Source organism: Vicugna pacos, chromosome 15 (genome assembly GCF_048564905.1).
Source record: "Vicugna pacos chromosome 15, VicPac4, whole genome shotgun sequence".
Lineage (NCBI taxonomy): Eukaryota > Metazoa > Chordata > Mammalia > Artiodactyla > Camelidae > Vicugna > Vicugna pacos.
In genome coordinates, this window is record NC_133001.1 from 2,999,760 (window position 1) to 3,024,612 (window position 24,853).

Genomic DNA, 24,853 nt, shown 5'->3' on the forward strand with positions numbered 1-24,853 from the left:
TTGATTGTCTTGTAAGTGAGATAATGTGACTAAAGCCCTTAGCACAATGATCACCAAAGGAAGTGCCCAGGGTTGTTGTTGTTGTTATTGTTGTTGTTGTTATTATTATTATTATTACTACTAATGTTGCTAAATGTTCACATTATCCCAAGTATATCCTTTTACAAATTGCATAGCCTTATTTGTTTGTGTGATTGTTTTTATTGAGCTAGAATAGACAAATAACTTTATCTTAGGTTCTGGCATACAGCTTAATGATTTGATAGTTATATATATTGTGAAGTGATAACCACAGTAAGTTTAGTTAACTTCCATCGTATATGTTTACACATTTTTCTTGTGATAAGATTCTACTCCCTTAGTAATATCAAGTATTTTATGTGGTATTGTTACTTACAGTCACCACACTGTATATGTCATTTATTTTGTAAATGGAAATTTGTATGCATTGGCCCCATTCACCAATATTTCCCCTCCTCCTCCCCACACCTGGCAACCACCAGTCTGTTCTCTGTATCTATGAGCCGCCTTTTGGTTTTGTCTTATTTAGCTTCCACCTGTAAATGAAGCCGTGCATGTTTATCTCTGATTTATTTCATTTAGCGTAATGCCCTTAGGGTCAATCCAGGTTGATGCAAATAGCAAGATTTCATTCTTTTTAATGACTCAATGGTACTTTGTTAGACGTATACACGCATACCAGATTTTCTTTGTCCATTCATCCACTGATGGACACTTAAATTGTTTCTGTATCTTGATTATTGAATTAATGCTGTAGTGAAGATGGGCATGCAGATCTCCTCTCAAATTAGTGTTTTCATTTCTTTCAGATAAAGAAGAGTGGAATTGCTGGATCATATAGTAGCCCTATTTTTAGTATTTTGGGAAACCTCCATGTTGTTTAACATTGTGGCTCCACTAATTTACGTTCCCAACAGTCACAGGTTTCCCATTTCTCCATGTCTTGCCGAACCTTGTTATGTCTTGTCTTTTTGGTAACAGGCATTCTGACACATGTGAGGTGATACCTTGTTGTGGTATTGATTTCTGTTTCCCTGATGACTAATGATATATTGGTCCTTTTCATGTTTTAATCAGATTGTGTTTTTTTAATGTTGTGATTATTGAGTTGTAGGAGCTTTTTTATATATTTTGTATATCACCCCCTTTTCAGTTACTATTTGCAGTTCTTTTCTCCCATTCTTACCATTCAGTAAGGTACCTTTTCATGTTTTTGTTAATTTCCTTTGCTGTGCAGAAGCTTTTTAGTTTGATATAATCCCACTTGCTTATCTTTATTTTTGTTTCTTTTGCTTTTGGTGTCAAATCCAAAAGTTCACCACCAAGATCCAAGACTGATGTCAGGGAGCTTACTGCCTACAATTTCTTACAGTAGTTTTATGGTTTCAGGTCTGACATTCAAATCCTTCATGCATTTTGAGTTGACTTTGGTAATAAGATAGGTGTCCATTTTCATTTGTCTACATGTACTTATACAGTTTTCCCCACACTGTTTAGTGAAGAAACTGTCCTCTCCCCATTATATATTTTTGGCTCTCTTGTCATGAATTATTGTTGATATATGCACAGGTTTATTTATGAGCTTTATTCTGTTCCATTGCTATATGTGTCTGTTTCCAAGCCAACACTATACTGCTTTGATTATTTTCACTTTGTAATGGAAGTTGCTTTCTTTCACAGTTTTGCTAAGAGTTATTTTCATGACTACTCAATGAACCTTATTAGATACCTTTATACATTTATCCTACTTAATCATTATTTTATCATTGTACTTTCTGTTAAGGGGGTAATTTAGTTATTTTTTAAATATTAAAAAGTTTTTAAATACTAAATTATTTTTTAAATATTTAAATTTTTATATATTAAAAATGCATATTTAATGAAGTCATATACTTATTGAACATTTAAATTGCTACATACTTACTGTAAAGGTATTAGTAATATAATGATGACTACAGTTTTAAATATTTAGTAAGCCACTGTAGTTTAGGTATTACCATATTTTAACTTCATAGTAGGGCTACAATGTGATTAATAGTAGTATTCTCAAGTTGAGTATTTGGGAAATGAGATTTATATGGATTAAGTCACCTGCCTAAGAAACAGAATATTGACCGTATGAATTCATGATGGTCTGGCTCTCATTCCATCTCCTATGCTCTGAACCGTATGAACAAGAAAGTGACTGAAGTTATTTTGGGGATCTCAAAAAAGTTTTGCATATTTATTTAATTTAATTATTTTTATTGTTTACCTACTTTTTAAAAAAGTTTATTTTATTGAGCTACAGTCAGTTTAAAATGTGTCAATTTCCAGTGTAGAGCACAATTTTTCAGCTATACGTGAACATACATATCATTGTCACAATCTCTTTCACTATGAGCTACCACAAGATCTTGTATACATTTCCTTGTGCTATACAGTGTAATCTTGTTTATCTATTCTGTGTATACCTGTCAGTATCTAAAATTTCGAATTCCCAGTCTGTCCCTTCCCACCCCCTCCCCCCAGCAACCACAAGTTTGTATTCTATGTCTTTGAGTCTGTTCCTATTTCGTATTGATGTTCATTTGTATTTTTCTTTTCTTTTTAGACTGCATGTATGCGCAATCTCATATGGTATTTTTCTTTCTCTTTCTGGCTTATTTCACTTAGAATGACATTCTTCAGGGATATCCATGTTGCTACAAATGGTGTTATGTTGTCATTTTATGGCTGAATAGTATTCCATTGTATAAATATACCACCTCTTCTTTATCTCCTGTCGATGGACATTTATTTCCATGTCTTGGCTATTGCAAATAGTGCTGCTATGAACATTGGGGTGCAGGTGTCTTTTTGAAGTAGGGTTCCTTGTGGATATATGCCCAGGAGTGGGGATTCCTGGGTCATATGGTAGGTCTGTTCCTAGTCTTTTGAGGAATCTCCATACTGTTTTCCACAGTGGCTGCACCAAACTACATTCCCACCAGCAGTGTAGGAGGGTTCCCATTTCTCCACAGCCTCTCCAGCATTTGTCATTTGTAGACTTTTTGAATGATGGCTATTCTGACTGGTGTGAGGTGATACCTCATTGTAGTTTTGATATGCATTTCTCTGATAATGAGTGATATTGAACATTTTTTCATGTGTCTATTGATCATTTGTATGTCTTCCTTGGAGAATTGCTTGTTTAGGTCTTCTGCCCATTTTTGGGTTGGGTTGTTTGTTTTTTTCTTACTAAGACATATGAGCTGCTTGTATATTCTGGAGATCAAGCCTTTGTCAGTTTCATCTTTTGGAAAAATTTTCTCCCATTCGTAGGTTGTTTTGTTTTACTTACGGTTTCCTTTGCTGTGCAAAAGCTTGTAAGTTTCATTAGGTCCCATTTGTTTATTCTTGCTTTTATTTCTATTGCTTGAGTAGACTGCCCTAGGAGAACATTTTTGAGATCATGTTTTTTCCTGTTTTCTTCTAGGTTTATTGTATCTTGTCTTATGTTTAAGTCTTTGATCTATTTTGAGTTTATTTTTATGTATGGTGTAAGGAAGTGTTCTAGCTTCATTGATTTACAAGCTGCTGTCCAGTTTTCCCAACATGATTTGCTGAAGAGACTGTCTTTTTTCCATTGTATGTTCTTGCCTCCTTTGTCAAAGATTAGTTAATCAAAAGTTTGTGGGTTCATTTCTGGGCTGTCTGTTCTGTTCCAATGGTCCATATGTCTGTTTTTGTACCAATAGCATGCTGTTTTGATGACTGTAGCTCTGTAATATTGTCTGAAGTCCTGAAGAGTTAATCCTCCAGCCTTTTTTTCTTCAGTAATGCTTTGGCAATTCTGAGTGTTTTGTGATTCCGTATAAATTTTAGGATGATTTGTTCTAGTTCCGTGAAATATGTCCCGAGTAATTTGATAGGGATTGCATTAAATCTATAGATTGCCTTGGGAAGTATGAGCATTTTAACAATATTGATTCTTCCAATCCAAGAGCATGGGATGTCTTTCCGTTTTTTTAAGTATTCTTTAATTTCCTTAATGTTTTCTAGTTCTCTTGTGTATAAGTCTTTCACCTCCTTGGTTAGATTTATTCCTAGGTATTTTATTACTTTGGGTGCTATTTTAAAGGGGATTGTTTCTTTACTTTCTTTTCCTGTTGATTCATCATTACTGTAAAGAAATGCAACTGATTTTTGAATGTTAAACTCGTAACTTGCTATATTGCTGAATTCTTTGATTAGTTCTCGTAGTTTTTTTGTGGACCTTTTAGGGTTTTCTATATATAGTATCATGTCATCTGCATATAGTGAGAATTTTACATCTTCTTTTTCCAATTTGGATCCCTTTTATTTCTTTCTTGCCTGATTGCTGTGGCTGGGACTTCCAAGACTATGTTGAATGGGAGTGGTGATAGTGGGCAGCCTTGTCTTGTCCCAGATTTTAAGTGGGAAGCTTTTGAGTTTCTCATCGTTGAGTACTATGCTGGCTGTAGGTTTGTCATATATAGTTTTTATTATGTTGAGATATGTTCCCTCTATACCCACTTTGGTGAGAGTTTTTTTTTTTAATCATAAATGGGTGTTGAATAGTTATTTTTGAATCCTGACCAGTATTGCATTTTCAGTATAGTCTACTATTACTCTGTTAATATAATGGCTTAATTCATATAATAATATTTTGTTTGAATATGTACAGCATAGTGTATGTGTGTGTATATATGTATATATATATATATATATATATATATATATATATATATATATATTCCTTTCCTTACTCTTTTTCATTATGGTTTATTATAGGATATTGATAAACGTTCCCTGTGCTATACAGAAGGACCTTGTTTTTCTACTTATTTTACATGTAGTAGTTTATATCTACTGGAGTTTGTATCTGCTCATCCCAAACATCTAATTTATCCCCCTTCCTGCTTTCCACTTAGTAATCAAAGTTTGTCTTTTAAGCCTGTGAGTCTGTTTCTGTTTTGTAAATAAGTTCACTTGTGTCATGTTTTAAATTCCACATAAAAATTATATCATATGGCATTTGTCTTTCTGTAACGAACTTTATTAGTATAATTTGTAGATCCATGCATTTTGCTGCAAATAGTATCATTTCATTCTTTTTTATGGCAGAGTAGTATTCTGGTGTGTGTGTTTATAAAATATATGTATATCTAAAACACTTCTTCTTTATCCATTTATCTCACAGGGGACATGTAGGTTGCTTCCATGTCTTGGCTATTACAAATAGTGCTGTTTGAACTTTGGGATGCATATATCTTTTTAATTTAGTGTTTTCTCTGGATGAGCCCAACAGTGGGATTGTTGGATGACATGGTAGCTCTACTTTTAGTTTTTTAAAGAACTTCCTTACCATTTTCCACAGTGGTTGTACCAATGTGCAGTCCCACCAACAGTGTAGGAGGGTTCCCTTTGCCCAGTGTCTCCAGCATTTGTTATTTGTAAACATTTCAATAATGGCCATTCTGACTGGTGTGAGGTGATACCTCATTGTAGTTCTGACGTGAATTTCTCTAGTTATTAGCAACGTTGAGCATCTTTTCATGTGCCTGTTGGCCATTTGTAGTTTTCTTTGGAGAAATGACTAGGTCTTCAGACTGTTTTGGGGTTTGGATCATTTGTTTTGTTGTTGTTACTGAGCTTTATGTGCTATCTGTAAATTTTGGAAATTAAGCCCTTTTTGGTCACATTGTGAATATTTTCTTCAATTTTGTAGTTTGTCTTTTCATTTTCTTTATGGTTTGCTTTGCTGTGTGTGCAAAAACTTGTAAGTTTGTTTGGGTCCCATCTGTTTATTTGTGCTTTCATTTCTTGCCTTGGGAGACTGACCTAAGAACACATTGCTACAATTCATGTCAGAATGTTTTCCCTATTTTCACTTCTAGGAGTTTTATGGTGCCATGTCTTATATTTCAATCTTTAAGCCATTGTGAGTTTATTTTTTATGTATGGTGTGAGGGAGTGCCCTAACTTCAGTCACTTACGTGCTGCTGTCCAGTTTTCCCAACACCACTTGCTGAGGGAACTGTCTTTTCTCGATTATATATCTTGTCACCTTTGCCAAAGATTAATTGTAGGTCTGTGTGTTTTATTTCTGGGATCCCTATTCTGTTGCATTGATCCATGTGTCTGTTTTTATGCCAGTACCACACTTTTTTGATTACTGTAGCTCTGTAATATTGTCTGAAGTTTGGGAGGCTCATTCCTCCAGCTCTATTCGTTTTCTTCAGTGTTGCTTTGGCAATTCTGTGTCTTTTATGATTCCATGTGAATTTTAGGACTATTTGTTCTAGTTCTGTGAAAAATGTCCTGGGTAACTTGATAGGGAATGCTTTAACTGTGTAGATTGCCTTGGGCAGTGTGGCCATTTTAACATTATTAATTCTCCCAATCCAAGAGTATAGGATATCTTTCCATTTCTTTAAGTCCTCTTTAATTTGTTTAATCAATGTGTCATAGTTCTCCATGTGTAAGTCTTTCACTTGCTTGGCCAGATTTATTCCTAAGTATTTTATTGTTTTGGATGTGATTTTAAAGGGGATTTTTTATTTTTTTACTTTCTTTTTCCACTATTTCATTGTTAGTGTAAAGAAATGCAACTGATTTGTGTATGTTAATGTTGTATCCTTCTACCTTGCCAAATGTTTTTGTAGTTCTTCTCTGTCCTTCTTTCTTCATATTCTTCTCTTATGATTGGTTGATTTTCTTTGTTGTTATGTCTGTGTTTCTCTCACTTGCCTTTGCATATCTAATGTCAGTTTTTGATTTATGATTACCATGAGGTTCATATATTTCACTCTGTTCCAATATCTGATTGTCTTAAAGTGATTGTGATTTAAGGACATGTAAGTTCTTTTTTTTTTTGGTTTTGATTTTATTTTCTACATCTTCATATGCCTTGTATAAATGTTTACTGTAACTATAGTTTTTACAAGTTTTGTCTTTCAGTCTTTATAGTGGCTTATTTAAGTGGTTGATTCACAGCTGTTGATCCATTTTTGCCCTAAAAGTGGGATTTCCCCCTTCACACAAGTTCTTATTTCTTGTTCCTTTTCACATAAAGAAAACCTTTTAATAATTCCTATAAGGTCAGTTTAGGATTGATGAACTCTTAGGTTTTGCTTATCTGAGAAACTCTTTAACTGTCTTTCAACTGTGATTAATAACTTTGCTGACTATGTAGCCTAGGTTCTAGGCTTTTCCCTTTAAGTACTTTAAATATATCATGGCTGTTCCTTCTGGCCTGCAATGACTGCTGAAAAACAGCTGATAGGCCTCCATGAGCTCTCCTGTCCTCACGACTACGGTGAAACCACAGCTGACTGCTAAACAAGCATCGAAAAAAAGATGAACCTGGCAAAAAAGATCTTCAACTGGAAACAAAGCGGGGACCACAGCAGGATGGTAGGAGAGGTGTGCTCATGATATAATCAAGCCTCATACCCCCCGGGGTGGGCTACCCACAAGCTAGAGAGTAAATCAGAGAGACCCTCCCACAGGAGTTCTGAGCCCCATGTCAGTCTCCCCAGCCTGGGATTTCAGCATTGGGAGGAGGAAGAGGCCCCAGGACATCTGGTTTTGAAGGCAGGGGTGCTTAGCTCTAGGAGCCCCATGGGGCTGGGGGAAACAGAGAGTTCATTCTCTTGGGAGGTGTACCCAGAATCTATTCATGTGTGCCAGGTTCAAGGGCAGAACTAGTGATTTCATAGAAACCTGGGCCAGGCCTGCCTGCTGGTTTTGGAAGGTCTCCTGGGGTCATAGGGGAAGGCTGTGGCTCACCCAGGGGATATAAAAACTGGTGGCTGACATTCCAGGAGTGTTTATCTATGTGAGCTTTCCTGGAGGCTGACATCTTGATTGAATCACTAGCACCAAAACCTAGCCCCACCCAACAACCTGTAGGCTTAAGGGCCAGGAAGCCTCAGGCCAAAGAACATACTGGGTGGGAACACCGCCCCACCTATCAGTGGGCTTCCTGTCCTAAAAATACATTGAGACAAGGCCCTTCCCACCAGAGGTCCAGGAACAAGCAGTGGGCAGGCACTGACTTCTCCTGCCAAGAGACCTGCATAAGCCTCTAGTCCAGCCTCATCCACCAGGGAGCTGATACCAGAAGGAAGAAAACAACGGCCCCAAAGCCTGTGGAAGGAGCCCACAAACACAGGCCAGAGTCTTCACTGGGACTGGCTGGACTCTGGCCCTTGGGTGACAAGAGGAGTGTACTGCTGGGACACATAGAATGTCTCCCACAGTGGGCCACTTCTCCAAGGTTGAGAAACATAACTATCCTACCTAAAAGTAGAAATAGAAAGACATACAGAATGAGATGATAGAGGAGTATCTTCTAGGCCAAGGTACAAGATAAAATCCCAGAAAAAGTAAGTGATGAGACAGGCAGTTTATCTGAAAAAGAAGTTAAAGTAGTGATGGTGAAGATGTTCAGAGAACTCAAGAGGAGTATAGATGCACAGAGCAAAATTTTTAGCAGAAAGTTGGAAAATATAAAGAATACCCAGAGTTGACTAATAAAATCACTGAAATGATTTTAATGACCTAACACACTAGAAGGAACTAAGACTAGACTAAATGAAGCAGAACAGATCAGTGAGCTAGAAGACAGATTAGTGGAAATCACTACTGCAGAACAGGAAAAAAAATGAAGAGGCATGAGGATAGTTTAAGAGAGCTCTGGGACAACATGAAGTGCACTAATACTCATATTATAGGGGTCTCAAAAAGAGGAGAGAGAGAGAAAGGACCTGAGAAAATTTTGGGACAGATAATAACCAAAAACTCCCCCAACTTGGGAAAGGAAACAGTCACCCAAGTCCAGGAAGTGCAGAGAGTACCACACAGCATCAGCACAAAGAGGAACACATGAAGGCACAGAGTCATCAAACTTACAAAATTAAGGGTAAGGAGAAAATGTTAAAATCAGCAAGAGGAAAACAACAAAATGACATACAAGGGAGCTGCCATAAGGTTATGTCAGCTGATTTCTCAGCAGATAGTCTTCAGGCCAGAGGGGAGTGGCACAACATATTTAAACAGATGAAAGTGAAAAATTTACAGCCAAGAATATTCTGTGCAGCAAGGCTCTTTTTCAGATTTGATGGAGAAATCAAAATCTTTTCAGATAAACAAAAGCTAAAAGAATTCACCGCCACCAAGCCAGCTTTACAACAGATGTTAAAGGAGCTTCTCTAGTTATCTAACCATAAGAAAAGAGAACCATAAGAAGAAGGGGGGGGGGAAGACATACACAAGATTGCTGTGGCTGTTCAGGGTCTTTTACGGTTCCATATAAATTTTGGAATTGTTTGTTCTAGTTTTGTGAAAAATGCCATAAGTGTTTTGACAGAGGTTGCGTTGGATGTGTAGTTTGCTTTGGGTAGATGACCATTTTGATAATGATGCTTCCAGTCCAAGAGCAGAAGATATCTTTCTGTTTCTTTGTATCATCTTCAGTTTCCTTCATCAGTTTTCAGAGTATAGTAACCTCCTTGGTTATTTATTTCTAAGCTTATTTCTAGGTGTTTTGTTGTTTTTGATGCAATGGAAATGTTTATGCCAGTTATGAGATTCTGGGTTTTGAAGTGAAAAAAAGTGAATGAAAAGCCACAAATTGCAAAATATCCTTCTCTTTTACGGGTGAGTTGTGTTCCATTAGGTAATGTGTATGGTGCATCTTCTTTATCCAGTCATCTGTTGATGTGCACTTGGGGTGCTTTCATGTCTTGGCAATTGCAAAAGTGCTGCTGTTAATAGCAGGGTGTATTACCTTTTTGAATTAATTCTTGCTTTGTGGTTGGCTTTACTCCTTTAGTAACTATGTAAGTTAAAAAAGCTACAGCTCTAAACCTTCTTAGAGACAGTGAACAGTAGATATATGTAAATTTAAAAAATACATGCAGTAAGAAGAGCTGATGGGCTTATTTCCTTTAATGTGACATTTTCCTCTTTTTTTGCCTTTAGAATTCTGTTATTGTCTTTCTTTTTGACTTTTTTTTATTGATTTATAATCATTTTACAATGTTGTGTCAAATTCCAGTGTAGAGCACAATTTTTCAGTTATACATGAACATATAGATATTCATTGTCACATTTTTTTGTCTGTGAGCTGCCATAAGATCTTTATATATATTTCCTTGTGCTCTACAGTATAATCTTATCTATTCTACAACTTTGAAATCCCAGTCTATCCCTTCCCACCCCCTTCCCCCTTGGTAACCACAAGTTTGTATTCTATGTCTATGAGTCTATTTCTGTTTTGTATTTATGCTTTTTTTTTGTTGTTGTTGGTTTTTTTTTGGAGTCCACATATGAGTGATCTCATATGGTATTTTTCTTTCTCTTTCTGGCTTACTTCACTTAGAATGACATTCTCCAGGAGCATCCATGTTGCTGCGAATGGCATTATGTTGTCAGTTTTTATGGCTGAGTAGTATTTCATTGTATAAATATACCACCTCTTCTTTATCCAGTCATCTGTTGATGGACATTTAGGCTGTCTCCATGTCTTTGCTATTGTAAATAGTGCTGCTATGAACATTGGGGTGCAGGTGTCATCCTGAAGTAGAGTTCCTTCTGGATATATGCCCAGGAGCCGGATTCCTGGGTCATAGGGTAAGTATATTTCTAGTCTTTTGAAGAATCTCCATACTGTTTTCCATGGTGGCTACACCAACCTGCTTTCCCACCAGCAGTGTAGGAGGGTTCCTCTTTCTCCATAGCCTCTCCAGTATTTGTCATTTGTGAATTTTTGAATGACGGCCATTCTGACTGGTGTGAGGTGATACCTCATTGTAGTTTTGGTTTGAATTTCTGTGATAATTAGTGATAATTAATGATATTGAACATTTTTTCATGTGCCGGTTGATCACTTGTATTTCTTCCTTGGAGAATTGCTTGTTTAGGTCTTTTGCCCATTTTTGGATTGGGTTGTTTGGTTGTTTCTGTCATTGTCTTTAAATTTCACTTTTTGAATAATGATAGGTCTTGTTGTGAGTTGGTTTGAGCTGATCACATTTGGGACTCTCTCTGATTCCTGTGCCTGGGTATCAGTTTTGTTCTTCAGATTAGGGGAGTTTCCAGCCATAATTTTATCAAAGGTTTTCTCACCCTTTCTCTCTCTTCCTTCAGGGACCCCTACAATGTGAGTGTTACTGTGCTTGATACTGTCTCAGAAGTCCCTTAACCTCATGTAATGTGCTTTTTCTTCTTACCTTTCTGATTGGGTGCTTTTCATTATTCTCTCTTACGGATTGCTAATGGGTCGTCTGTACTGCCTGATCTTTTGTGTTACCTACACTTCTGCTCTGACTGGTTCTTTCTTAGACTTTCTACTTCTTTTTGAAAATTCGCCCTGTGTTCATCTGTTCTTTTTCCCAGTGCAGTTATCATTCTTAATACTGTTGCTTTGACCTTTTTGTCAGGTAAATTATTTATTTATTTTCATTATGATTATTTTCTTATTCTTTCACATAATATATGTTCCTGTGTGTTCTCATTTTAATTTGCTATATCTCTGTGAAATTAGATGAAACAGTTACCTGTCAGAATTAAAGGTGTGTCCTTGTGTGAGAGCACTCCTGTGCAGTCTTCTGTGCTCAGCAGGTTTGTGGGGAAGAGCTGGACCTGAAGTGATTCTGGGCTGCCCTCTTCCCTCAGGACGTGCTGGCAGCCCCTGCAATGGGGGTGGCAGGGCTGGAGTCAGAGGGACTGGAGCCAGTTCCAGGTTCAAGCAGGGGCTTCTCTGCTCAGTGACTGTTCCAGCCCTATCAGGGGTGGCATAGGGTCCCGTAGGGCTGGAGCAGGATCTCTGTGGGAGTGGGGTTCGCCTGGGTGTGGTGGCAGTCTTTGCTTTGGTTTGGGATGTGGCTGAGGCCTGAGGGCTTGCAGCGGCCCTTCTGTACTGGTATAACCTTTTCTCTGACGTGCACAGCTTGGCTAGAGGGTGGGTCAGGGCCAGAGAGATTGGGGCCGCAGCCCTGAGCTGGCCCCACCGCTTGTCGGGTGTGCACAGGAAAGTGAGTTCTGGGGATGGCAGGCTCTGCCCTGGTGCTAGTGCTGTTCCCTGTAGAGGGTGTGCAGGGACACTCTAGCTGGCCGTGACTGTTGGCCGTCTTTTCAGAGGCAGGGCCACACCCAGCTCAGCGCCACTTTCCCCCACTGTGTGCACGCTGACTGGCAGTGGAAGCCTCCATCTGAGAGGGGAGCAGGAGCCTGGGGAAGTCCAGGGGGCCCCCGTCTGAGCCACCCCTGCAATCCGGCCAGAGCCCCAGGCAGTGTTCAGCCTGCTGTGTCCCTGCCGTGATGGGGAGTCACTGGGTCTCTGCACAGGCTCTTCATGAGCAGAGGCTCAGCTTCTTACAGTGCTCCAGCAAGCCCGCTGGTTTTCACCCCAGCTGAGGGGGCTCCTTATCCCAGTGCTGAACCCCGTGGCTGGGGTGCCTAATACATGGTTCAAACCATGACGTAAGGTGCGGGTGATTGTCAGGGCTGGAGCAGCGCTGGGACCTCATGCTGTCTGAGCATGGATGCCCACAGCTTCTAGTGTGTGTGGCCACTGGAGGGCCCTGCGGGGAGCGGCTGTAAATCTGTGGCAGCACAGGTAGATGGGGCTTGTCATGATTATTCCTCACAAGGATGGTGTAAGGTCAGGATATGCCGTCTTATTTTCCAAGGGATTGATTATTATGTGTAATGTGCCCCAGCTGCCTAGTGTGAGCAGCATAACTGCAGGTACTCTGGGTCCAGGAATGCAAGCTCCAGTTATGCTCTCAGGAACAAAAGGAGCAGGTCCTAAACGGGCATGTTTACCATAAACGCTCTTACATGTCAGTCATGGGGAGCACCAGATTAAGAAATGGATGCTGCCTGAGTTTAGTATTGAATTATTAGAGAATGTAATGAATGTACAAGATTCAGGATCAGAATTAGGGGGGAAGGTATAGCTCAAGTGGTAGAATATGTACTTAGCATGCATGAGGTCCTGGGTTCAATCCCCGGTACCTCCACCATAAATAAATAAATAAAGCAAGTGAGTAAGCAAAAGTAAGTAAATAAATAAATAACCCCCGCCCCAGAAAAGATTCTGGATCAAACTTAGTGCAATGAAAAGTGGAAATGATCCAAGGAGTACATACAGTAAGAAATTAAATCCTGAATTTAATCATCTTGTTTGAGTTTCCCAGTGGGTAAAAAATGATTAGGGTTTTGACTAATGTTGTTTTGATTAAACTATAGAATGTGGTCAATTCTGAAGTGTGGAAGTCTAAGGATACTTGTAGTAAGGTTAACATTGTGATGATACCGTTTTAGGGGCTAATGATTCCTGGGATAGATGTAGTGGGCTGTCTATGTGTGCTGGGGGAAGAAGACAAGTTGCTGATGCAAGAGGAGGCACTGTGGTAGAGAGGAAGGCTAGTGAAAAGTGAAAGCTAGCGTCACTCAGAGTTGATTCAGGAAGAATGAGCTAATAAGGCTGGTTAATAGACCATGAGATGTAGTATTAATTCAGAGGATATAACTTTTGGTAATTATGTTAATGGTATTAATATAATGTTTGTAATAATGAGTTTTATTTAGCCTTGAAGAAGGTTAAGAATTTGTACATAATCAGTACCGTAGCCGTTGGATCCCACAGCTATTAGCGGTGCAGCCGCACAGGCGGTATTAGGTATTATGCCAGCTAATGTAGAATGGGTGCTGAGCATGCTGACAGTTGCTGTAATGAATAATGACGATATTATGCCATCTAAGCATAGTAATGGGGGTATTAAGTGTGATTGTATATTAGTATCCATATAGGATGCTATAAATGCAAAAATAACAGTAATGTAAACTGATGCCATTTGATAGTTATGAAGCTAATTATAATTTTATGGGTCAGAATATTTTTCTTTAAACTAATTATCATACATTCATTCTAATCCTTGTAAATTCATTTATAGGCTACGTTTATGGCTACTAGCAATGAGGATAGAGTGTGTGCTATGAAAACTTTAGTTTTTAAGTTATTCTTTTGAAATGTTCAGGGTAGGGGTAGGAGGAGGCCAATTTCTAGGTCAAATAATCGAAAAGTAGTGACAACTGAGAGTAAATAAATGGAGAAGGTGGGCGTGCTGGCCCTGTAGAATCAGACCCACACTTGTGTGGGCTTGATTTTTCTGGACAGACACTTATTAGAGGAGGTCAGAGTGTGACCAGGACAAGCTATGAGTCTGGCAGTGCACTGGTGAGTGACGTCAGTATAAGCTTTATTATTCTTTCTCCAGTTACACGAAAAGCTGTAGGTTGGAAGTCAGTTGTACTGTTTAAGTCTAAAGAATAAAATGGTCATCAATAGATAGCGACCTGTAGGAACAATCACACTTCATCTACAAAACGCAGTATCAGGCCATGGATTGAAATCCAAAGTGATTAGATGTAAAGGGAAATTTTAGCTGGTATAGAAAGCACAGAATGAGAAAAGTAGAGGCAATAATTTTGTGTAGTCAGTGGAAGCTTTTAGCCGTGAAAACTACTGAGCCAAAAACTCCATCTGCAATTGTGAATTTTATATTCTCCTGAGGCTAGCAGTGATGTAAAATAAGTTCCCAGAGCAACTGTAATGAATCAGACGAAGTATTGTTTATGACTTCTTTCTGTTAGATGATGGTGAGCGCCAAGTGAGGGGAACTTCAGAGGCTCACAGAACTGAAGTATTAAGAAGTTATTGTGGGAACTGTGTGTGTGGTCAGTGTGCTGTTAGGTGGTGTGTGCACATATTTTTATCATTTTTCTGATCAGAAGGTAGATTATCTTTTTAGGATCTATGTGCATTTGCCTGTGCCTGCGTGTGCGTGTGTGTGTGTGTGTTGAGAGTTTGGTCATGGGGTGAAATACTGTAAACTTACCCACCTTGTACTGAGAGCTGTAGGATCTCCTTCTCTGCTAAAAACACCCTGCTCTTGTCACCACATTCCCATCCGTGACAGCACTAGTTTGTAATGAATGTATGTAGTGTTCTGTTTCTCATGGATCAATGCAATGCATCCATTTATAGTTCATAAAGTTATTTATTTATTTTATTTAAAGTTATTTATTCATATGTAGTACTCATAGGTATGACGGATCTTATGTTTTTACTCTTATTTACTTTGATGCCTGACTTGATGATAGAGGACCCATTTCCTGAGACAAAGCTGACCTGCTGTTAGAAGTCAGGAGTGCTCAGGAACATATCCTCGCCCTGCTTGTCCTGACAGCTGCGTTACTCAATGCCATTGGAAGAGGAGTTTCCCGAGACAAAACCAGCAGTCTCCCTCAGAGCCTCAGGGAGCAGGTCAAAGGACGGGCTCCAGGTGGGTCCCTTTCCAAGGCAGACCTTGGTTCAGGGTAACGTTCCAGCATTCACCACCCCTGAGACCCTTAGGTGATTCAAATCCCCTTTGTCTTCTCATCCATAAAATGGGTTATTGACAGTGTTGTGTAATTGGAGTACTGCACTTTGAATTTGGCCAGTTGGCACATTTTATTGCTCAATGTGAGACCTCAATACCTTTGACCTGGTGTTCATTGGTAATTTATAGGTGGTGCCGACTCCTGAGGGCTGGAAGGAATTCTGACAGTACGAGGAGACCCAGGATCCCTGAAGCCTGCTCACCCTGGATGGGGCTCAGTCCCTCCAGGCTGGGGGATCCTCAGGCCAGCCCAGCACCTGAAGCCCGGCTGTGGAAGCAGGAAGGCCCATGGTGTAGTTGGAAACACAGCCCCACTGTGTCTGTGAGGGTCAGGGTCAACTCCCCACAGGACAGGCTCTGGAGTTTCCTCCCTCAGGGCAGCCCATTTTCCTGGAAGTCAGCCCCTACAGGGATAGATATAGAGGCTGGAACAGCAGTCCCAAGAAAAATGGGAGGTACCAGTGTTTGAAAGTATGGTGACTCCTGGGGAGCTCAGCTCCAGGGGGATCAGAGCCTCAGAGTGGGAAGGACTGTGATGCCAGGATTCCTGCCTTTTCTGCTCCCTCCACTCTGGGCTTTCCCAGAGTCAGGCCACCCTGGCCCTTCGTCCCCCACCATGCACTGTGGGCTGGCTCCTTCTTGCCTTCTTGCCTTCTCTTGTCTCTGCTTCTCACTACCTGGTTACCCTCTGTCACCTCCTCTCTAGGACTTGACCACCACCTGTCTATCTGAATCACTCATGCAGTCTTTCTCCCTGCCTGTCTCTTTCTCTGTCTCTCCACCCAGACGCTCAGGCCCTGGGCTGTGGTCCAGCACTGTCCAGGGCCACAGGGCCCCAGCTCTCCCAGCCCTCCCACTCTCACAGCCAAGTTGTGGCCCCGGCCCTGCACACAGTGGAGGAGCCCGGTTACAGAGGCTGCTCCTGCTGGTATTTACTGCTGCACCACTGTTCCCCCCTCTTTCTGGGCAGCACAGCCTCACCTTGACCTGTTGGTGGCCCTTGACTTGTTCGTGGCCCAGTCTGGACCCCAGAGCTGCTGCAGGGCTGGCCACCTCCCCCAGCTGGAAGGGGAGAGGGCCCTGTGGGCTTAAGGGGCTCCTGGGAGATTGGATTGAGAGATGTATAAGGAGCCAGATATTTTCACCCACCTCCTCTTTGTGAGTGGCAGAGTCCCAAACCACTGACTGTCCCCTGCCTGTTTCTCACTAAGAGCTCCTGAGCTCCTTAGACTTAGGAGGGAGCTGCTGCCCTCAGTCCTTTTCAGAGTTTGCCTGGAATTGAGGCTCCTGAGGGCAGCTGGCAGGGCAGGGCTGGGGCACAAAGCCTGTGTTAGTGCGGGGCCCTCTCACTGGACTCCCGTGGCCACTCCAGGCACCTTAGCCATCCCTCACTGTCAGCAGTTGGCCACTTCACGGGGACAGATAGGCTCTCTATGACCCTTGAGACTGGCAGGCCCTACATGCTCAGTATTTCTTGATTGAGTGAACACAACCATGCCCCATATCAAGATACCAAATCTTCCCACCACCCCAGAAGGATTTCTCTAGCCCCCTCATAGCCAATACTGCCCCAAAGCATAACTTTGCTTCTGCCTCACCTCGGTAGTTTCTGCCTCCTTGGACCTGGGTGTACCTGAGTCACCCAAGTGCAGAGTGGAGGGTGTGACAATATACAATTATACTGTGTAGTTATATATATGGTAAAAATAATAGGGTTTATTTTTATGCATGTATCATGTGTACCTAAAATTAATGTGTCACATACAGGTGTACTACAGATAAGGACGGCCGTATGGGTGTGGTGATGTGATTAGGATGGTTTGCTGTTTAGATCTTCTCCATCTTGTGGACATTCTATCTGCCTTTTGTATGAAGTGCTGAGTGAGGGGGAGTGAAGACCTCCTACCCTGCTTGTGCAGGTGATTCCTCTTGGTTCTGTCATTCTTTTTCTTAGTCTTTTTCAGCCACTGCCTGTGGGAAACTCTGGGAATCTGGAGAAGAGGGAGGAAGCGCCCAGAATTGGAGGGCAGGGAACCTGAGTTGGGCAGGACCAGAAAGCATAAGGTCAGAAAAGTTTGCAGAGAGGACCCAGGGTTGGATGGCAGTTGGTGGGGGGGGGGCTCAGGTGGGCGGGGCCCCCGCATTCTAGAAGTGAGGTCACCTGGAATGTCCACTGTGAGGACCAGGGGCAAAGGCAGGTGATTGGTCGAGAGAGGGCATGAAGCGTCAGCGTTGCTAAGGCAGCGTTCAGACAGGAGAAGGCTTGGAGGGAGGCATCTTGTCCCCTCCAGCTGCTCCTGAGAGTCCGCTTGACCTGCTGTTTATTTTCCTGCCCTGCTGACCTTCTCCCCTGACTGAACCCGCCTTCCTCCCCTCAAGGGTTTGATTGACCCTCACCCTTTCTGTGACCCCCTTCTCCTCCCAAGTGCCCAGCCCTTCTTCCTGTCACACTCCCTCCCCAATCCCATCCCCAGCCCCTCCCCTCCTCTCCCCTCCCCTCCCCTCCCCTCCCCTCCCTTCCCCTCCCTTCCCCTCCCCCCACCTCCTGCCTGGGGACCCCAGGGCCCTGGGAGGACCAGGACATGGAGATAATGGGGATGCTTTTCTGCCGCTACGTGCTGGGGTGTACTGGATATGAAAATACAACTGTGAGTAAACATTGGGCATCGGGTTTCCTCCTTTTTCCTGGGCTCTTCCACACTATGGTTAAATATCTGCTTTCTCACGGGGTCCTTGATGGGAACACATCGTTGGTGCAGACCAAGGCCCTCTGGGCAGGTTTCTTGACCAGCCTGCAGCGGCCCTGGCCACCAGCATTTTCATCAAGGTCTGGGTCCTGTCACGACCTCTTGGACCAAACACAGCAGGCTGACAGGATGAAACCTGAAATAGTTACTTTATTGCATCAAAGAAGGAAATGTGAATGTACTAAAAGCCATTGAGTTGTATGCCTAAAATGAGGAAATGTGTGAATTATATCTCAATAAAGCTGTTTTTTAAAAAGTGAGAAGCTTATTTACTAGAAGTCATAGTTAGACTGGCTTCTGGAAAGCTTGTCAAGATCCTGCTTCAAGCTGTGCATGTTTGGGTGCAGTCGCTGTGAAGTGCGCTCTCCTGTGAGTACACTCTTCCCAGTGGTGACATGTGGCAGCCCTGGGAGCAGTTGTGTCTCAGCACTGGGTTGATGCTAGTCTGTTAAACAGTGAAGTGTCATTTGTGCTCTGTGCTTTCTGGTTTGTTAACTTCTAGCAACAATTCTTTTTTCTTTGAAGTGTATTCTTTTCAGAAATCTTAATGTAACAAAAGTATTCAGTAGCCCTGTAATTTTTAAAATATTTTTATTGACATATAGTCAGTTTGCAATGCTGTGTCAGTTTCTGGGGTACAACAGAATGCTTCAGTCATATAGGAACATACATATGTTCTCTTCCATATTCTTTTTTACCATAAATTACTACTAGTCATTAAATATAGTTCCCTGTGCTGTACAGTATAAGCTAGTTGTTGTCTACTTTATATAGATTAGTATTTGTGAATCTCAAACTCCCAACTTTTCCCTTCCCACTCCATTCCCCCCAATTATCATAAATTTGTTTTCTACATCTGAGTCTGTTTTTGTTTTGTAAATAAGTTTGTCTTTTTTTTTAAGAGTCCACATATAAGTGATATGGCATTTTTCTTTTGCTTTCTGACTTCTTCACTTAGAATAACATTCTCCAGGTCCAATCATTTTATCATTTTCTATGGCTGAGTAGTATTCCATTCTATAAATATACCACAGATTCTTTATCCTGTGAGTGGACATTTAGGTTGTTTCCATGTCTTGGCTATTGTACATAGTGCTGTATGAACATTGGGGTGCATGTACCTTTTTGAATTAAGGTTCCCTCTGGATATATGCCCAGGAATGGGATTGTTGGATTATATGGTAAGTCTATTTTGAGGAATCTCCATACTGTTTTCCATAATGGCTGCACCAAACTACATTCCCACCAGCAGTGTAGGAGGGTTCCCTTTTCTCCTCAGCTTCTCCAGCATTTGTTGTTGGTTGACTTTTGAATGATGGCCCTTCTGACTGGTGTGGGGTGATATGTCATTGTAGTTTTGATTTGCGTTTCTCTGATAATTAGTGATATTGAGCAGTTTTTCATGTGTCTTTTGGCCATTTGTATGTCTTCATTGGAGAATTGCTTGATTAGGTCTTCTGCCCGTTTTGAGATTGGGTTGTTTGTTTTTTTCTTAAGTCATATGAGCTGCTTATATATTCCAGAAATTAAGCCTTTGTCAGTCTCATTTTTGCAAATATTTTCTCCCATTCTGTAGGTTGTCTTTTTGTTTTATTTGTAGTTTCCTTTGCTGTGCAAAAGCTTCCAAATTTAATCAGGTCCCATTTGTTTATTTTTGCTTTTATTTCTATTGGACTTCTAGCAAATTCTGAGTCATCTCTTTCCTTCTCATCTTGGAGGCTACCCCCAGGGACTCTGTGTCTGACTAGGTTGACAGGAGCCCTGAGAGCCCCGTCGATGTGAAAATGAGTGGCTGCAGCCTGCTGGGATGTTTATAATGGGGAAATGCCTGGGAGAGACATGACCAGGAGGGGGATGAGTTGTCATTCTTTCTTTAGTAAAATGTCCATGTTCAGAGTGTTGGTTTTCCCGAAGCAGAAAGGGCCCTTCATGTCCTTAGAATTGTCCAAATATGAAGAAATAGAGATACATGCTGTGAAATTTTCACTCTATCAGGAAAAAGCACCTCCACACCCCAAAAAAGAAAGACTGAGAACACCTCATGGATCTAAGTGGGTTTGTTCTGATGGGCTTTCAGCAGATTCTCATGGACCTGGAAAAATTGAGTGTCAGGAACAGTCTTTGCACGGAGGCAGAATCACACCACATGAACACTCCACCCAAAGAGGAGTCTGTTCTTTTTCTTTCGAGCCTACTGAGGAGGACGTTTCTAGGTCGTATTTCTTGGAATTTTTTCCCTCAAAGAGGATGAGGCTGAGTTCTCATAGGTTAGTTAAGCCCTCTTTCCCTACCACGTCTTTGAGCATTTGGATAAACTAACTTGTCCTCCTCCTCCGTTGCTCATGGCCGCTGACAGAACCTGAGTCCATCAGCCTGGTGGATAGACTATAGGTAGGAGTCAGCTACTGACATCAGCGCTTAGACAGGACCGTGTGTGACAAGCATGCTCATGACGGAAGGGGTTTTACCAATTGGTGCCTAGATGGTGTTTGTCTTTTTGTCCCCTGGTCTGCATGTCTCCCCTTTGTGCTGAGACCCACTGCTCTCTCAGACTGTGGTTACGCAAAGACAGTGTGTGTTTCCCACAGCACACATTTTACTGACCTCAACGGTGAGAGCAGCTGACAATGACTATGTTACCGATTTCAGAGGCTGCTTTCTAGAGGTTTTATTTGCACAAGACTGAAACTTGGTGTCTAGATTAGTACAAATTACATTGTACATTTATTCCCTCCTATAATACTTATAAATCTAGTTTTTACAAAACTGAGTGTTTGCCTTTTGTTTTGGTGACCGTACATTCCAGAAATACGAATTAATTTTCATTGCAACTGTTAATGGACGTAGGTGCAATACTATGAAATATGCATGTGAATTATTTGTACTGATTATTTTGAATTTTCTTTTTATGTTAACTTCATTCTTAGGGTTTAACCATATTATACAAGATTACTCAATAATATAAATCCTTATTTACTTCAGAAGTCTGACATTACATGCTCTGGTTCAGAATCAGAGTGAACATTGAAAAAACCTCCATGGTTTTTAGAAAGTTGGGCTAAAATTAATCATTAATTTTTGCTGGAATAGTAATTTTGACATTGTTATAAGAGCTGGTCTGCTTTCTCACTCATGTCCAATCTATAAATGTACAAATACATCTCTGTACATATCTCTGTATTCTAACACATTTTCATTGTGACTTTTCCGTACATTTTGGGTGCATTTTTGGAGATATTTCATAGAAGTTTGTCCAGATACTTCATTAACATACAATAGAAGATGTAGGCTTCCCATCCCCTGTAGGTTTGCGTTTCCTCATTTTCAATTTCAAGTTGGCTTCTACATTCATAAGTTAAGTTCTGTTAACTATTTTAAAAATATTTGCAATGTGTCGGCAAAGTCAAGTGTGTAACATTTTGTGTGTCATATTTTTCTGCAGCTTTAGTCTGGTGTGTTTACATGTAATATCAGCGCCTTTCCAGTGATACAGTTTATTGATATTTGACATATGTGAGCAGTAGTGAAACTATCACCAAATGAAGGCAGTAAACATGCCCACACTCCCAACAGCTTGCTCCTGCTCCTTTTGAACTCAAGTGTCCCTTCTTGCCTCTCTGAGGAGCTGTGGTTTAGGGTTTCTAAAGATGATTCTCTGTGACAGATAAGCTGCAAATGTCTTTGAGGTTCCTCATTATCTCCAATATCTTTTCAGATCCTCGAGATTTATGAACTTCTGTGGAAGCTTACTCTTCTTGCTGCCTCCTGGGGAGTTTCTAGTTTTCTCTTGTTTGTTTGGAGGACCGTCTGCGCTGTGAGTATTACTAAAGTACCTTATAGTGTCCTTTTAATCACACCTAACAGGAATTTTTATAGTCACTGGACATTTTATTTGCCTGCCTGGGCCAGAATCCAGGAGTCTTTTCTTTGTTTCCTTTTAGATAACTAACTTGAACAGAAATTAATTTTGAAATGGAAACTTGTTGCAAAATACTATCTTTATAGTAAGAACTCAATGAGCAAGACAACAGTATATTCTCAGTGAGACAATGGCAATTTATAAACTCTTCTCTTCAGTAGCAAAACAGGAAGGTTAAGTGTTTGGTGAGCCCATCTCTCTCCCCACCTGCCCCTGTCTGTGTGTTGGGTGACAGGGGACAGGGACTCTCTGTTCCCTGAGCAAGTGTGAAGTGAAGGGAACATCTGTGGTTTTCTGTTTGCCCTCCGTGCATACATTCTTCTATAGCCACATTATTGCCGCTGGAGCTTCAACCCTGTGATGATAGTCCAATATCTTGGCAAGATTAGGGCTGGCCTCAGTCTCTGATCATCACTTAAAGTTTTGAATGAAAAAATATGTGTTAAGGGTCAGGGAAGTGTGTCTTTACATGGTATTACAGTGGAGTCCTGCCTGGGTTTTTTTGAGCTGTTATTCCTCAGATGATGACTCGTGTCTGAGTTAGGAAGCATGTTCGCTTCTTGAAAATGGTCACTGTCGGTCCTGCTGCTGCTTGTGCTTGTATTACAGCCATTGCTCACTTTCATTCTCGTCTCATGTCTCATTTGATGTCCGTTTGTTTTTAGTGGTCTTGACAAATCTTACGACTTCATATGTTACAATTGCTTGTCAATTCAACAGTCAACTCTATACGATTTCAAAAAAGCTTTCACTGAATGAAAGTTTTGCATGTTAGTATAAAGATTTTGCCTTTATTTTTCTTTTAGTTTCTCCTCTCTCTCTCTCTCTCTCTCAAAGGTTGCACAGCAATCCAGGTTCTGGACTTACATGTGGATGTTTGGTTTGACAAAAAAAAAAATCGGATAAATGATGCATTACAACATATTATGAAAATAATACAGTTCAGTGTTATTAAACATGAATATGCATTATGAAAATTAAAGTAGATTGGTGTTTGTTTAATAGAATGTAACAGATCTTTTGTTCTAAAATAAGTTATTTACCATTGTGCTATCAGGAATGGTGAGTGAAAGATCATGCCTTAGGTAGGAAATTCTGATTTTTCTTGATTTTTAATCGTATGAATCGTTATGCTGATCCAAATTGATAATTATAATTTCAATGAATTACTGTTTTAATAGTTTACTAGGAACTATATATTTACTAATTATATGTTTTGACTTCAAATTTAATGTTTCTTCCTCTCTAGGTAAAGCCTCCAAAGCCTCAAGGTAAGATGTTAGGGTTTAGTTTTCTTTGTAATGTTTTCTCAATACTGGGATTCAATATGGGTTTTAATTCAACTAAGAATTAACACAGTGACTTCTGATGTCTAACTGACTTAACTCTTGAAAATTTTACTCCTGGGATGGTGTCTAAATGACACCATAGAGGAAGTTGGCATCTATTGAGATACGAGACCAGGAGGATCACAGGAGTAGGGAGAGTAAGATGAGTTTAATTTTGCATAGAAACCTTTAGGAAGCAGGTGATGAGAATGTTCGCAGTGACTACCTGACCTGACCTGGCTCTTGGTGAAAAGGAAAGATGCTGAAACACCACTGGAGCCTGTCAGGACTCTCCAGGCTGAGGGAGGGATGCAGAAGTATCCAGGTGTGTGTGTCACAGCCGAGGGGAAGCCGTGGGCTGTGACTCGGAAGTGAAGGGGGCCATTCGTGCCAGTGGGGACTTAATGGAAGTGATTCAGCCTGAGAATGCTGCTTTCTGCTGACTCAGTGGGGCTGTGCTTGGCGGGCAGGGTGGCTGCCTGGCACTCAGTAGGCCCTCGAGGCCTGGTGTTGGTGACGGTGGATACAGAAATGCTGGTGCTTGGCAGAGTGATCTCAGCATCAGAGCGTCCCCGCTGGGCAGAGAGAAGTTGCATGTGCGCTGTGCGGTCAGATGAGGGACTTAGATGCCCAAGAGAGGAGCCTGGAGCTGAGGGTCGTGTTCTAGAGCATCACACGTGGAGTCGCCTGTGACCGGCTGCTTTGTGTGTGCTGTTTTCCTGAAACAGTGATGGGAACATTCTCATCCTGGTGATAGAAAAGCTTGTCATTCAGGGACTGTGTGTTACCCAGGCCCTTCAGTGACTAGGTGGTGAAGCCCACATGGTACCAAAGTGTTTAATTCCAGCGACCTTGTCCTCCAGGGCCCCCAGCATGGTTTTCATGAAAGATGATCTGCCAGGCAGCAGGACGACACTGGGGGCTTGTGTGGGCCCAGTCAGGCGACGTGTTGAACTTGCCTTCTGTGGTGCTGCAGATAGGATAGGGCCTGGCTGTGGGGTGAACCTGCGTGGGATGAGGGTTTTTTTTTTTTCTTTTAAGCAGGGGCATGTTTACTTACCTTAGTAATTGGAGGAGGGAATCTTAAGGGGACAGGATGCTTGGTTTTTCTTTTTCATCTCTGGTGATGTCAGAAGTATTTGAATGATTGAATTTTCTAAGAATGGTGCTTATAGCTGGGAGAGAATTTAGGAGAAGACTTTATTGTGTTTCTGCATCCTTGAAAAAAATTGAACTAGGAATCTCAGCGATCTCACATGTAGAATGCCACTAAGATTTGCTTCCTTTAGGCACAGTAGTAAAGTTAAAAATTTAGTTATACTCTTAGTGCCAGCCAAAGATATGTCTTTGCTGCTAATAAATTGGGGTAATTCTATTCTACTGGATTTTCCTACC

At 41.0% G+C, this 24,853-nt stretch overlaps 1 protein-coding gene across 1 annotated transcript in view; it reads left to right on the forward strand.

Moving 5' to 3' along the window:
• The first annotated feature begins 18,055 nt into the window (after window positions 1-18,055).
• The window catches only part of LOC140685978 (uncharacterized), a 90,562-nt gene continuing 83,764 nt past the window's right edge, over window positions 18,056-24,853 (forward strand). Inside the window, exons 1-3 of the mRNA XM_072938372.1 lie at window positions 18,056-18,112; window positions 21,927-22,025; window positions 23,380-23,401. Of these exons, the coding sequence (XP_072794473.1) occupies window positions 18,056-18,112; window positions 21,927-22,025; window positions 23,380-23,401 (178 nt within the window). The remainder of the gene's footprint in view (window positions 18,113-21,926; window positions 22,026-23,379; window positions 23,402-24,853) is intronic.